The sequence below is a fragment of the Conger conger genome, chromosome 18 (genome assembly GCF_963514075.1).
Source record: "Conger conger chromosome 18, fConCon1.1, whole genome shotgun sequence".
NCBI lineage: Eukaryota > Metazoa > Chordata > Actinopteri > Anguilliformes > Congridae > Conger > Conger conger.
In genome coordinates this window covers 20,376,123-20,391,609 of record NC_083777.1, presented here as the reverse complement: position 1 = coordinate 20,391,609, position 15,487 = coordinate 20,376,123, and the positions used below count along the sequence as shown (strand labels likewise).

General features: G+C 42.8%; 1 protein-coding gene across 1 annotated transcript in view; it reads left to right on the top strand.

Moving 5' to 3' along the window:
• The window catches only part of ttbk1b (tau tubulin kinase 1b), a 54,518-nt gene that overhangs the window by 16,695 nt on the left and 22,336 nt on the right, over positions 1-15,487 (top strand). Inside the window, exons 4-10 of the mRNA XM_061228756.1 lie at positions 256-329; positions 1,331-1,471; positions 2,916-3,020; positions 9,672-9,737; positions 9,894-9,986; positions 10,737-10,862; positions 12,022-12,176. Of these exons, the coding sequence (XP_061084740.1) occupies positions 256-329; positions 1,331-1,471; positions 2,916-3,020; positions 9,672-9,737; positions 9,894-9,986; positions 10,737-10,862; positions 12,022-12,176 (760 nt within the window). The remainder of the gene's footprint in view (positions 1-255; positions 330-1,330; positions 1,472-2,915; positions 3,021-9,671; positions 9,738-9,893; positions 9,987-10,736; positions 10,863-12,021; positions 12,177-15,487) is intronic.

The following is a 15,487-nucleotide window of genomic DNA, read 5'->3' as shown; positions in this document are numbered from 1 at the left end:
TAAGTGTGAGCTACCACCCTGTCTGGCACCAAGAATCATTCCACGGTCACTTAGATCACATTTCCAACCATTCTAACATTGGGTCTGAACAACAGCTGAACCTCTTGACCACGTCTGCATGCTTTTATGCAATTATGATCGGTTGGTTGATTAAATATTTGCATTAACAAGCTGGTGTACAGGTCTACCTAATAAATTGCTCATTGACTGTATATAATGAAGTATTGATTAGAGTGTATTTTTATTCGTTTTTAGGAAAAAATCATGTGTGTAAGTTCATCGGATGTGGTCGAAATGAGAAGTTCAACTATGTGGTCATGCAACTTCAGGTAGGTATCAAGAACAAAAGTAATATTGATGTTATGAATAATATGCAGATTTTGTGAATGATAAATTTGTCCAATATATCAGTTTTATAGCAGTTAAGTTTTTTTGTCAAGTGTCTTGGCAGCAGTGTCGCTATAAAAGTGGTAAACAAATAAAAATGAATAGAACTGGATTTCCTGGACCTGCCATTGTAAATCAGTTATGATCATAAATGTAATTTATCACTGTCTGGATCAATCCAAAACTAACGCAGAAACTGAAATGATGTAAAAATAGCCTCAGATAATGGTGTATCTCTTTTTAGGATAGGATGCATCGGTATGCCTCGTTTATAGTTAAATGTATAAATGAAATGCAATCTCTATTTTGTTTGTTAATATGTCAATGAACTGTATGTAAAATACTACATTTTATCTTTTTGTTTAAATGCACACCATAGAAACACAGTAAAATATGCTAAGAAAATTAAAAAAGTTATGGTCATTTGGGACAATGGTCAATAACGGCTTTAACAAACAGCAACAGGTAGCAACAGGTAGAACACCATAGAAACACAGAAAATATGCTAAGAAAATTAAGAAAGTTATGGTCATTTGGGACAATGGTCAATAACGGCTTTAACAAACAGCAACAGGTAGACAGGTAGGAGTTGTTGCTCCAGTTTTTAATTATGAGCATAACAATGTAGGTTGTGGTCTAACATCTGTCTAACACCTTTGAAGCACTACAACGTAGTGTCAGCCATTTTGACAGGTGAAAGCTGTAGGCTTGGTCTGGTATCTCCCAACCAAATAATTTTTGCTGAAAGGCCTTCAGTTCCATACAGGCAGGTCCATACTGAAGTCACTCTCAGTCCTGTAGCAGGGATCTTATTGGCAGGTGGATAAGGATGGGCGGAGCGTAGTGGTTTTTGCACTGTTTCCGCGCGCGTCTGCTCTTTGGTTCATGCAGAACAGCGTAAGAGAGGCGTGTGTGAGAAATGGAGAAACCGTTTCCCTTGCAGGGACGCAACCTCGCTGATCTCAGGAGGAGCCAGCCACGGGGCACGTTTACCATGAGCACCACCCTGCGATTAGGAAAACAGATCCTGGAATCCATAGAAGCCATTCACTCCGTGGGGTTCCTGCACCGAGACATTAAACCGGTAAGAGACGCACCTAAACACGGGCCCTAAATCCGAAACACCCGCAGCCTGGCTCCACTGTGTCTATGGTCAGTCGATCAGTCTGGAAGTCAGCCGGTGGTTTTCTGTATCAGTCTGTATCAGTTCCTGTGGGGCTGTCCTGAATTATATGTTTACTCATGCCCCTTTGGAGCTGTCTCTCTGGACAGGACAGATGGTGTCATGTGATCCACTGCAGGCCACACTGCATGGCAGACATAAAAAGTCAATTACAGAGAGATCTCATCATGTGTTAGCCTGGATTTTGCACTGGACAGACACAATTACCGTAAGTGGATCAGTTTAAACGAACTGGGTTGGGGCCAGTTCCGTTTCAGTTCAGCCCATAAAGTGCCCATAATGATCTTTGAGAATACTGTAGTTAATGAATTGAATTTTATTTGACTAAACTGGAATTGAGTTTACCCCAATAGAAAGAAACTAATATTTACCAAATACAATCCTTTTCTTTGAGGCGTCTTGTCTTTGTTTCCTGTGGATGTCAGAACAGCAAAGTCTCTGACCACTTTCAAACCCCAGACTGAAGACTCATTTCTTTAGGCTGCACCTTCCCCCCCCCACCTCACTACCATGATTAGCCTTGTATGTTTATATATAGTTATATATAGATACTGTTGTGTTGTATTGTATTAGATATTGTATTGTTGTACTCGGGGTATTCTAGCTGCCAACAGTGGTATGCTAGTTTGTAAGTTGATGTATTCTTCATGGGTTCCAATTGTATCTGTATGGTCACGCTAGGACTCGGAACCGTACTCTCCTCTAGGGTCCTTTTCACCCTGATCTGCACTCCATTGTGCTTCACTCTGGATTGGAGCGTCTGCTAAATGCTCTGTAATTTAATGTAAAATAAATGTTGGTTTGTTTTGTGCATTAGACATAATTCTACTGGGGCCTCAAAGGTTAACTGGACCACTCTCACACTGTATTGGACTGTAACTTATCTGTCCAATATCTGTCCAATAATCTCAGAAATACAGTGACAGTGGAGGTACATTTCTGTTCTTCAAGGATCAAATTTCCCAAATGTACCCTGGAAATACAGTTGTGTTCTCTTTGGGTAAAAATGTATATGTTTTTTGAGCAAAAAAGGTACAAATTAATTGCTGGTAAGGGGCACAATGTTATGTACCTATAGGTCATCGCCCTAACGACAAGCAGTTGTTCCTTTTAGCCTTTTTTGTACCTTTATTTCTGAGAGTGTACCGCTGTTCCTGTGTAAATAATTTTTCATGCTGTCTTTAGCAAGCTTTAGTTTGGGATAAACCCGTTTGACAGCACAGGGTGAGCTTTGACATTTTATTTTAATGGAACAACCCGGTAAGAAATGAATCCTTTCTTGTTTGTGTCTGGTTGTGATGTTTCCCTGTGTTGAGTGCCTAACTGAACGCTTCTCTCTCTTCAGTCAAACTTTGCGATGGGTCGGCTGCCTTCCACGTACAGAAAATGCTACATGTTAGACTTTGGCCTCGCGCGACAATACACCAACACTAATGGAGAAGTCAGACCTGTAAGTATCGATTTATTTCTGAATACATTTCAAGCTCATCTTGCTTTTATTGCTTGACTTTTTTTTAGCTATATTATTTGTGACTGGCATTTAGATTTAGTGGAATTATGTGTACCTAGATAGGATTAAATCGGGAACAATCAAATAACTGTACTTTTTAACCTTTAAATCAAACTGTCATTGTTTGAATAATGCAAAGAAAAAGTGTATCCAATGCTTGGCAATTGAGGTATATACTGGCCAATCAGATGCAGCCAGAGAATGTGTTCTTATTTTCCGTGTGTCAGTGAAAAAAGTAGAAAGAAGTAGAGAATATTTAAGTTATGTATGAGGTTATTACTGTGGAGTAGTGGTTCTGGAGGGCCACAGTGTCTGCAGGTTTTTGTGATTTCCTTTCAGCCAGTTAAGGCCTTGAAAATCTCAAGGAATCTCTGATGCTGTCACAGAATCCCATCAGACACTGCAGCCCTCCAGGACTGCATTCTGACACTAATGCTGTTGAGAAATGTTCAGGTTACTTTCAGACCAATCAACAGAGCAAACATTATATAACCCATATAGCAACTGGATAAAGTGTTGCAAATAGGCTTAGTCTATGTATTGTGGCCTTGAGTGGAAATAATTGTGTGAAAAATAGTGATGTGGGAGTATAATTAATGAACTGGAGTTAACATATGGCTCATTGATTTGAGCCAGTTTTCTTCAGTAAAGTAGTTTAATTGGTTTAGACTTTTATTACATTGGTTTAATAGGCTTTGTCAATACATGTTCCATTCAGGTACACATTTGAATTAGTTTGTACATCATATGAGCCGGTGATTCAGACCAAATTAGACCAGAGTCTAGTTTGTTTTTTAATTAATTTGTGCATAATATTTATGACTGAAAATGAACAAACTAATTTTCCAGTGAGTTACAGATGTGGTGCTTTATTTGAGCATGCACTGTTCATTAGTATAACTATACATAATTTAAGCACTTCATTAAACATTTTAAATGAAGAGAAATAATATTGTTCTGGTTTATGTACTCAGGTATTTCTTTGCATTGTCTGATTGTCACAGTAATGTGTTGTGGTATGATCATTTTGGTATTGTGTCTGGGGCATTTGACTATGGAAACGCAATATACATATTTTGTCTTGACAAATTTGATTACAGTGTTCAGGTGGTGAGGAGGGTAGCTATTTATTTATTTTGTAAGCTAAAGTGAACATTTATCTTCCTGAGCGAATAGTTGTGCCTGGCTTGATTGGAAATGTTGGTAAGCAGGCAGCCCTATCTCATATGGAGGCAGATCTGTAATTATGCCTTGTTTGGTACCGGGACACACGGGGCTCTGCAGAAAGGCCTGTAATTATGTCATCAGCTTCATTAGTGGAAGCGCCTGCTTGTTTCTTCCAGAGACTTAATTTACTGTGATTGCTTGAACACAAGTGTCTCCTCGCTCAGTCTGTTCTCACTCGGTTGGACATTTCAAACGGAAAAGTGTAACTTTGAGAATTGAGTATTTTCATATTGCATTTTGTGGGCCAAAAATGGTTTGTATGATCGCTTAGCGCCTTTAATTTGTAAATGTTGGAAAGGAAGCAGCACGCAGTAGGCCGACAGCGATGGGTGGTTTGTCTTTGGCTTGGATTCAGTCACGCTTTGTATTTAACTTTGACTGATAAATAAAAGCTTTGATTTGATTTTTCCCACCTCAACAACAGTTTTAGTTCAGTAATCCTAAAAACAAACTCACCACTTGTAAGTTACAGTTAAGGAAAAATGTTGATTAACAGGCCTAATTATCTTGTACTTTGGCCATACTGTTTGTCTTATGAGTAGTCAATTACTAGTTTTTGACTACTCTGGACTGCAAGAGTTAAAAAGTGAGAATTTCAACAGGCTGCTGTCTTTTATAAAGAGCAAATCTAATTTAATCATGGGAATGTCCCCTTTCCAAAGACATTTTTTATGTTAGACTGGCTTTATGTGCATTTTATGACATGGATTTAGTTCTTTGTCCTTCTGCAATTGCATTATTCATGTGGATATTACCTTGAGGTGGAAAAGTCCTAAATTCGCCATGGTTATGTCTAGTTATGCATTACAGATACATAATATTTTATTACTTTAGAATTTGCTTTAGAATTAAATTGCAAGATAATCTTGAAAAATTGTCTCTTTTTATACAAAATATTTATGTTTGCATTTCTATTTTCAATGCATGCATGTTGTTTTTGGGAAAATTTAATTACATTATTACTGTTGAGACACAAAATTGTTTTTCTTGCTTTAGTGGTTGATACTTAATTTGTGAAATTGATATCGGTTCATGGGCACACTGAAAAAGTTCTCAGATTTCATGAGCAGTCCTTTTTCCGATATCACCAAAGAAACAGTACTGCATACACTCTACTGTTTCCATATGTGAGAAGTGGAATCCTTCAGCTAACCAGAAGCCATTTAGAACAGGTGTGAAATGAATGCTAGGAAAGGATATAAAAAATGTCTCAGTTTGAGGGTAAACTAGCACTTTAAATTATAATTCTTTGCTGAATTCAGGCTGAAATAGAAGTTAGCATTTGCTTTCGCAATATGACTTATATACGAGTGAAATAAGTCTCTGGGGGGGGGGGGTTTAAAAGGCAGGCAGTCGATTTGATTGATGTTAAATGAGGAGGGGGAAGCAGAGCCGTAGCCTCTGGCTCTGGGGGAAGAATGCGCGGCCCTGCGTGAAAGGATATGGATTAGAGGGGAATGGAAAATTGACAGACATTTGATGGATATATACACCCACTGGTACACGATGACAGAAAATCTAAACTCAAATTTTTTCAGATGGAAAAAAAGTATATTGTGAAAATACATCAAATAAACGAATGTTTAGCCTGTATATCACGAGCTTGGGCCTTTGCAAACAGTATTCTTGATTGGCTTTCTGCTAGCGACAGCAGCTTGGTGCTCTGAGCTTCTGTGTGCAGGTTTTATTTTAGCGGTGTGAGGTGAATGTTTAATGTCAGTGGGTGAGACCAGCAGGAGTAGTGCTTTTTGGCTCTTTTTATTCTTCCTGAGTCAGCAGCTCCTCATCGATTAGAAATGCCAGCCCCTCCCAGCACAGCCTGCACTGCAGCAGGGCTCCGGTTCTTCACAGCAGCCAATGAGCTTCAGCTCCTACAGCCAATGAGCTTCAGCTCCTACAGCCAATAAGCTTCAGCTCCTACAGCCAATGAGTTTCAGCTCATACAGCCAATGAGCTTCAGCCCCTACAGCCAATGAGCTTCAGCTCCTACAGCCAATGAGCTTCAGCCCCTACAGCCAATGAGCTTCAGCTCCTGCAACCAGTGAGCTTCAGCTCCTACAGCCAGTGAGCTTCAGCCACCACAGCTAGGGACTTGAGGGAAAGTGTCAGGTGTGTGCGTGCGTGTGGCGCACATGTGTCTGTATGGGTGTGTGTGTGCATATGTGTGAGTGTGTGTGTGGATGTGTCTGTTCCTGTGCTTGTGTGTGCTTGTGTGTGTGTATACAGCACGTGTGTTTGCTTGACTCGGATCTGTGGACCCTCCCTGCTCAAAGGTATCAGGGTGAGAATGAATAAATCATGTTTGGATTATAAATAGTCAGTGTTTCCTGCTGCGATATATTTAGGCTCATTAGGAAATATCACTGGAGAACCTTGCATTTCTTCTGCAATGTTTTTCTCAGGGCAAAAGTCTTACTGCACCTTAACCCTCTGTAGTGTATATGTGGAATATATTTAAATGTCAATGTTAGTCTCTCACACACATAACTTCATATATAACATTTTAAAAATCCAAAAGCTTTTTCGCAGAAAGGAGAAAACGGGTTTATCTGACCCCATTCCTTGCGTAGGATGTTTAGGATGTTGCTAGGAAGAGTGGTGAAAGACCCGAGATAACCTGATGAGTATGCTTTGGTGCTGAGCTGCGTACCTGCATCTCAAAGCTCTCAAGGTCTGGGGGCTTGTTTCTAGCTTACATGAAACCCGTTCTAGCTTAGATGAAACGTTTTCTGGCTCATTACTCTGAGGACTTGGTTTGGATTCTACTTGAGAAACTCTGGGGTCTTGGGGGATAAATTAAATGTAAAATAATGAATTAGGGATTTGATTTATTCGTAAAATAATATATTTGTAATTATGGATGCATTCCTTAACTCAATTGCAGTGCAATCACCCATAATAACTTGAGGTTGTGTGTAAAGGTAAAACAGGTATTTTTTCAGGAAATTTTTTTTGGTTTTTGACAATTATTTTTAGTTTTAATTGTAAGCTGGTTAATTTTGAAAACTGGCTGGGTGCATTTTGCTCCATGTCCTGGTGGTCCATTTCTACCCCTGAGCAGTGTATGAAAGCAAACATGCACCCAGCCAATGGCTCAGTGTTTGTGTTGCCTGGGTCATATTTTTAGTGTCAGACAGCTGAGTTTATACAGTGTGCATGGTGTTGCATACTGAATGATATCGGAGCGGGATTTGTCATACAAGCATTTGTTCCTGTGGCTTGGTTTCTTTTGAGGCTCATATGCGTGTTATGAAATGGTAGATTGTCCCATGTGGCCGGCCCTCCTATCTGTGCCTGGCACGCTGGCTTAAGTGCCAGTCCTTTAAGTGAAAAATAGATTGTCTTTCCCCTTGTGGTGGCAGTGTCAAGGTCAGTGCTAGCACTGGTCACAGATCAGTTCCAGCAGCGAATAGACAGAGGTGCAGTTCCTCGTCTGGCCTGCTGTTTGAAGCCATTTTCAGTGTAGTGATGCCCCACACTATCTGCAGGCTGCATTATATTATAATGGATTATATAAGTAAAATAAATTATATAAATAGAAATGAATAGCAACCCACTATATTATAATGGATAATGTGCCTGTATAGGAAACAGTCCTTTGTTAAATATGTAATTGTTTTGTTTTCAAATGCTTTTTTGTGCTCGATTGATCTTGCCTGGTGCAACTGAGCCAACTAAGAGGACCAGAAGGCGGGATTGCACTTTTTGTGTATTTTGTAGGTCCCAACTCATCAGACAAGTTCAGTAGAGCGTAGAAAATTATTTGAATCCAAAACAATTACGTATTTTACCAAAGTTTGAAACAGAATGCATACTCTCACAAAGGCCACAAACAAACCCACACAAATTCAGCCCCGCCCTCTACCCATATATTTAACCACGGCTGACAATGAAAAACAAGCTTCTTATCTTATCATTCTGTGCATTTTCAGTTTGCTTTTTTCCAGTTATTTTAAATACAGTGTGTATGAAGTAAGGATGACCTTTGTACCCGATTGTGTTTCTATGTGTAACTGAGCTACATGTGAAGCCCCGTTCATGTTTGATTTGTGTGCATTTTTCTTCTTTATGTTTGACCGTTTGTTTTATGTTTTGCAGTTTCCTTTCGGCCTTTTAATTTTCGAAGCGCATGCTTGACCCGTTTCTCCCATCAGCCCTTGCACCCATCACAGTCAGAGTTTGAGAGAGGGACATTGTGAGTGTCCCGTCCAAGTGTGGTCTGTCTCTTCACGGAGCAGGGGTCTCACCCGGACAGGGGGGCGCGGGAGCCACTGAAACTACCCGAAATGAGTCAACACTCTTAAACCTGCAGCCGTGGAGTCAGGCCAGTTAGCGGAGGTTTCCCTCATTCTAATGAAACCTCTTTATTAGGTATAAATACACACTGTTGTTTCAAACACTTCAGCCTTTCAAACTTGTCTTTGAATCGCATTTGAGAGCTCAGCAGACATAGATGCCGGAGATAGTTTGACCACCGCGGTGCCCCTTTATAAAAGACAGAGTGGATCATTTCTGCAGTTTGGCCTGGCCAGTGTGGAGGAACTCCCCGTTATATTGACTTGAAGAGAGATTAGCTCGGAGCCCCAAGCTGTGGGCCAGGTGGACAGAGTTCAGGATGCAGTCCAGCTCTCTGTTTGAACACTGTGTGAGTCACAGGATACTAGAACAGAATGGTCCACATTCAGTTTAAATGTTTCTCTGGCTTCGGCAATCAGTATAAACATTTTTTTTTTTAAAGCATCCATTTTAAAATTCAGTGTAGCGTGCCTTAGCATGGTTCATTTAAGATACAACACAGGCCGAACTGCTGTAGTGCAGTAGTGAAATGATTCCGTATGAAAGCGTAGATGTTAATGCAGCAGGACACATGTAGACATGTGAAATGAATGCGACAAAAAACATAATCAGGCTGTAAAGAGCACAAAATGGAAACCCCAGGCCGCACTGAGTGGCATGATTCAGCAAATAAAAAATAAATGTGATCAAAGTGCGAAATGGCTCCCTAGCGTACAATGCAGCCACTGCCTCCTGCACTAAAACCAACCCCCCTCATCTTCCTCTCCTGGTGAGACCCCTGTGTGAAATGTCTTCATTTCTTTATGTTTTTACCCATATTATTTATTATTCTGTATGCTATGGACTTTTATATGAAGTAGTTTGAAATGCAGTTGCTCTTGCAAGTTGCTCTTGCTTAGACTAGGGAAACAAACTGATAAAATTTGTAATATCAGCTTAATGGCTTGATTGTATATACGTATATGTAGCTGTAAAACTGTGTTTTTTTTCTGTTTCACAATGCTTGATTGTGTGGAGTCGGTTTACCATCAGTGCCATCCAATAACAGCTCCTGATTCTTTTCTTTAGCCTAGAACTGTTGCAGGGTTCCGGGGAACTGTGCGCTACGCTTCAGTAAATGCACATAAAAACAAAGTAAGTGCTTTATCTCCTGCCATCTTTTATTTGGCCAGAGAATTCAGTTGTGTTGTTCGTAAGTCTTCAAATGCATTGAAATTATATGGTACATTTTGTGGCTGGGTTTTTGCAGCTATCAGATACACAAAAATGTCTGTTCTTCCCTTTTAACAGGAAATGGGTCGCCATGACGATTTATGGTCCTTATTTTACATGCTGGTAGAATTTGCGGTTGGACAGTTGCCGTGGCGAAAAATTAAGGACAAGGTAAAGCCATACTGTGACCACCATTTTACATTACACAGGATATGATGCTAATTTCCTTGTGCTTATAACTAGGGGGCTGTGCATAAAGGCCCAGCTCGGATGTTCCTGATCTAGCATGACTCCTCCCAACCAAATAACTAGGCAACAAATATACACCAACCAACAGTGTGCTGAAGCGAGTATTTCGCAGGAGTTGTCAATTGGGCACCTTCCTTCACCAAGCCCATGACACAAGCTCATGGCATCCCAGACCCACCCACTTCCATACCTACACCAGACACCTTTCACTAACACTAGCGTGCCGCATGCACTGAACAGCAGTACTATAAGTACCTCCCTGGTGACTAAGGTTGTAGCTAACCCCACCGGCACCCTTAATGCCTACTACAGTGCCACTGGTCCCATGTGGATGTCTAAATAACCACTATAGCTTTACCTGCCCACAAACTCCAGAACAGTACTGTGCTAATACAGTAATCATCCATACCACCACTGCACTGAACAACCATACTGCCTATAGTAGTCCACACCATTCACTGCCAGTACCACTCAGACCTCCGCTGTGACACCATGCCTGAGATATTAACATTGGAATGGCCATAAACCCTGCTCTGTTCTCACTTGGTCACCCGAGCATATGAATACAGGTGCATATCCTGACTAAGGGTCAAAATGATGATTGTGTTATGGTGTATTTTCAGATCGGTTTTGGTTATTTGGGAGTGTTGACCGGAGCTGTGTTTTTAACAGGAGCAAGTGGGACAGATCAAAGAGCGGTACGACCACAGGATGCTGCTCAAACACATGCCTTCAGAGTTCCACATCTTCCTGGACCACGTCCTGGGCCTGGATTACTACACTAAACCAGACTATCAGGTACACAGCCTGCTCGCACTGCGTTTGCTCAGATCCACCCCTAGTTTCCTTTCCTCCCAGGTAATTACAGTAACCGAACAATTAGTGCTAAGGGCTCGATCTTCACACCTGACGCCCAGGTAAAGGGAGGGTGAAGCCTAGTCTCGGTTGTGTAACTTTAAATATCAGTCTCAAATTTTGTGTCTGATAATAACGGCGGAGACTACGTGTACCTGTTTACACATCTCAACAACACCTCAGATGCCTACTGCAATTATGTGTAGCCGATATTCTGTCACAAACAAGTCGTCTGCTGACAGATGAAGTCCGGATGATATATGTGAGTAATAGCCCTTGTTTATGCTCAACTTACATAATTACACTGACGTCTGTGCACTGTCCTTACCCTGTTTATCATACATGCTTTATGTAATCAGCCTTTTTCCAATTACCCGGTGCCAGCCAGTGGCAGATGGGGCCTCCCTCCGAGTCAGGTTCTGCTCAAGCTTCCTTCCCATTACAGCCAGGGAGTTTCTCTGTGCCACTGCGGCCCTGGGTGTGCTCTTTTCAGGGTTAAGGCCTGGATCTCTCTACAGTAAAGCTGCTTTGTGACAATGCTGTTTATAAAAAGCGCTGGGCAAATAGCATTTTAATGTAGTTTAGAACAGCATGAAGGAGCGCATCATCACACAGAAGGAGAATGATACCCCTAACGTCTCTCTCCTCCCACAGCTCCTTATGTCCGTGTTTGAGAACGATACCCCTAATGCCTCTCTCCACTCCTCCCACAGCTCCTAATGTCTGTGTGTGAGAATGATACCCCTAACGTCTCTCTCCTCCCACAGCTCCTAATGTCCGTGTGTGAGAATGATACCCCTAACGTCTCTCTCCTCCCACAGCTCCTAACGTCCGTGTGTGAGAACGATACCCCTAACGTCTCTCTCCTCCCACAGCTCCTAATGTCTGTGTGTGAGAATGATACCCCTAACATCTCTCTCCTCCCACAGCTCCTAATGTCCGTGTGTGAGAACGATACCCCTAACGTCTCTCTCCTCCCACAGCTCCTAATGTCCGTGTGTGAGAACGATACCCCTAACGTCTCTCTCCTCTCCTCCCACAGCTCCTAATGTCCGTGTGTGAGAACGATACCCCTAACGTCTCTCTCCTCCCTGTCCTACAGCTCCTCATGTCCGTGTTTGAGAACAGCATGAAGGAGCGCATCATCACGGAGAATGAGCCGTTCGACTGGGAGAAGGCCGGCACCGACGCGTTGCTCTCCACCAGCACGTCCACCCCGCCGCAACACAACACCAGGCCGACGGCAGCCATGGTGGGGTGAGGACCCGGCTCCTCTGGAGCTCCCCGGCTCTTTTACCCGACCCAGAGGGGGTTCCAGGGGTGTTTGTGTGCACCCCGCTGCATGGACATAGATATGTGCGGATGTATGCTGAGTTAGGGTTTGAAGTGCGTTTGCCGTGCTGTATGTTTAGGACAGGCTGAAGTGTTTTGCCATTCATAATCTTAATCACCGTGAATGCTCTTTGAAATCCGGGATTTGTCCATGAATATACTCCAATCAAGGGTAATATCAAGATATCGCAACAGTTCACTGTATATTGGGCAAATACGTATATGCAAATCATATCGGTGTACACATCGTGAAAAACGGACCTAATTGAGAACTTATATATATATATTTTTTAAACAGTATAGATTAATAAAAATTAGGATATGACAATCGTTAGACTCAGATGTGGCTCTGCCAGTAATAAAGCAGTTGGCATCCCAGCATGCATCAGGTCCTGCATAAGAACGCAGGGCGGGTCCGTTTGCCTGTAATCAGCATGACTGCAAGCTGAGACCTCAGTGAGCGCGAGAGAGGCGTGATTTTCGGGGCAGTCGGCTGGCTCAGCTTCGGCTGATGTTTCCCGGGCGACAGCGTGTTTTTCACGAGGCAACGCCCATGTGAAACACCGTCAGGAGCAGGCAGCAGGGGGCAGAAGCGGGTCCTCTGTGGTTCTGCATCGCTTCAGAAGCACAAGGGAACACAGTGGAGCGGCTGTCTGCTTCTTTTGTAGAACAAAATGTTATCTCTGCCTGTGTGTTCTGTGCACTGTGTTCAGTACGTGTTGCTCATCCATTATCGCGGTTATCCTACAGCCTGCTTCTCCGCTTTAGCTGCTTTGAAGAAGCACCTCTATTTGTATTCCCCACCTGTTCCCCACCTGACTGTTGCTTGCCTTCTCTGTGATACTGGGATGCCTCTTTAGGGACTGGCTTCTGCTTAGGGTGCATAGTGCAACCCCGCCTTCCACACACACATACACACTTACGCACACACACTCACTCTCGCTGTCACTCACACTCCCCGAACACAGACACTCCCACCCTCCCCACACACACGTCACACTCCCCCATACACATGCACACACACTCACTCTTGCACTAACACACACCCACGCATACACAGACATACACACACACACACACACACACACTCACACACACACACACACACAGACGCACACACATGCATGCACACGCACTCACTCTCACACCCACACATGTTCACACTCCCCCACACACAGACACACACATGCACACACACGCACAGACTCACACACTTCACACACACACAGGCACTCCCGCAAACACGCAGACATACACACATATCCCCCATACACATGCACACACACTCACTCTCGCACTAACACGCACCCACACATACACACACACCCACACACACTCACACACTCCCCCACACAGAGACGCACACATACACATGCACACACTCACTCTTGCCCTCACGCACACTCCCCCCACACACACACACACACACTCCTGCGTACACAGACATACACACACACTCACGGTGGTTGCGTCCAGGGGGACATCATTATCTTCCATCCCTCTTGGTCTGGGGAAAGCTGGTGCTCAGATCTCTGACTGCAGATTTGCAGAGATGAAATGCATTCTCACTGGAGGACTGAGGCTATCCCAGCTCTCCTGCAGTAGACGCATAAACACAGCTCACAGACTACAGAACACACTGTACTGCACAGTCAGGTCATCCATTTGCCACCACGATCATATAAAAGTGAGTCATGAGCAATGTTTATTTGGGGGCCTGAAATATAGAGAGGTTTCATTTGCATGCACACCAGTTTTACCGGCAGGAATAACACATCACTGCCACTTTAATGAAAACGAGTTTTGCCTATTCCCCTTACCTGGATGCTGTAGCTTAACTGACAACATTGTCATCTGCAATGTGAAAAACCATCTGCCTAAAGCCCTTTAACATTTTTACAGTTATGTCTCATTGCACCTTAACTATGTTTGTCTTTAATTCTATTTCTGTAGGCTACATGCGATATGTTTGAAGTCATACCAGATTGAATTTCCCTTATGGAAACATTATTTCTTCAGGGCAGAAAATCAATCACCGAAGAACACTTCATTTTTAATAAGAGCCCTCTGGTTGTTCATGGGAAAGGGCCTTGGCACAAGATTAATGCCTTCTACTGAAACAGTGCATTGCTCTGGACCATAACATCCTTGCAGTGCTGTCCCTACCCACAGTAGTATTGCAGAAATGTCGTTTGTCAGCAGACCGGGACAGAAGTGGACAGGCAGTAGAATTTTTACACCAGGCTTTGCCAAACGTCAAAAGCCGACAAACTAGTCAGTTGAGAAATAAACTGTCAGTGTGATGAACCCTTTTATAAAATGTGCCCAGATGTGCAAAATTGAGCTGAATTTATTTCATGACTTAAAATGCAAGCGCAGATATGCATATTGCACTTAATCCATGTGGATATTGCAGTAAAGTCACATGATTTATTTACATTGCGGTCCAGTAGACTTGGCTGGGAGGCAGGCAGGAAAAGGGTGTGGCATGTACAGTAATCTCCTCATTCTACTGTAAAATCAACACATAGACACATTCAACTTAGAAATAGTTCATTCCCTGATATTTATTATATTATATTCGGGAGCCAATATTTCAACAGTTTCTTTAAAGTGATCTAAGTATGAGTGTATTTAATTTGCGATTTTTTCCATTCTTCCCCAAAGAAAAATAAATGTGTGAGAGAAATGGGTTTTGACCTACAATATGGTGATGACCTCAGCTGTTTTCCTCACACACACACACACACACACAGAGTGAGGACGCTGACTGGTACACACACACACACACACACAGAGTGAGGACGCTGAATGGTACACACAGAGTGAGGACGCTGAATGGTAAACACACACACACAGAGTCAGGACGCTGAACGGTACACACACACAGAGTGAGGACACTGAATGGTACACACAGAGTGAGGACGCTGAATGGTACACACACACACACACACACACACACACAGAGTCAGGACGCTGAACGGTACACACACACAGAGTGAGGACACTGAATGGTACACACAGAGTGAGGACGCTGAATGGTACACACACACACACACACACACACACACACAGAGTCAGGACGCTGAACGGTACACACACACAGAGTGAGGACACTGAATGGTACACACAGAGTGAGGACGCTGAATGGTACACACACACACACACACAGAGTCAGGACGCTGAACGGTACACACACACAGAGTGAGGACACTGAATGGTACACACAGAGTGAG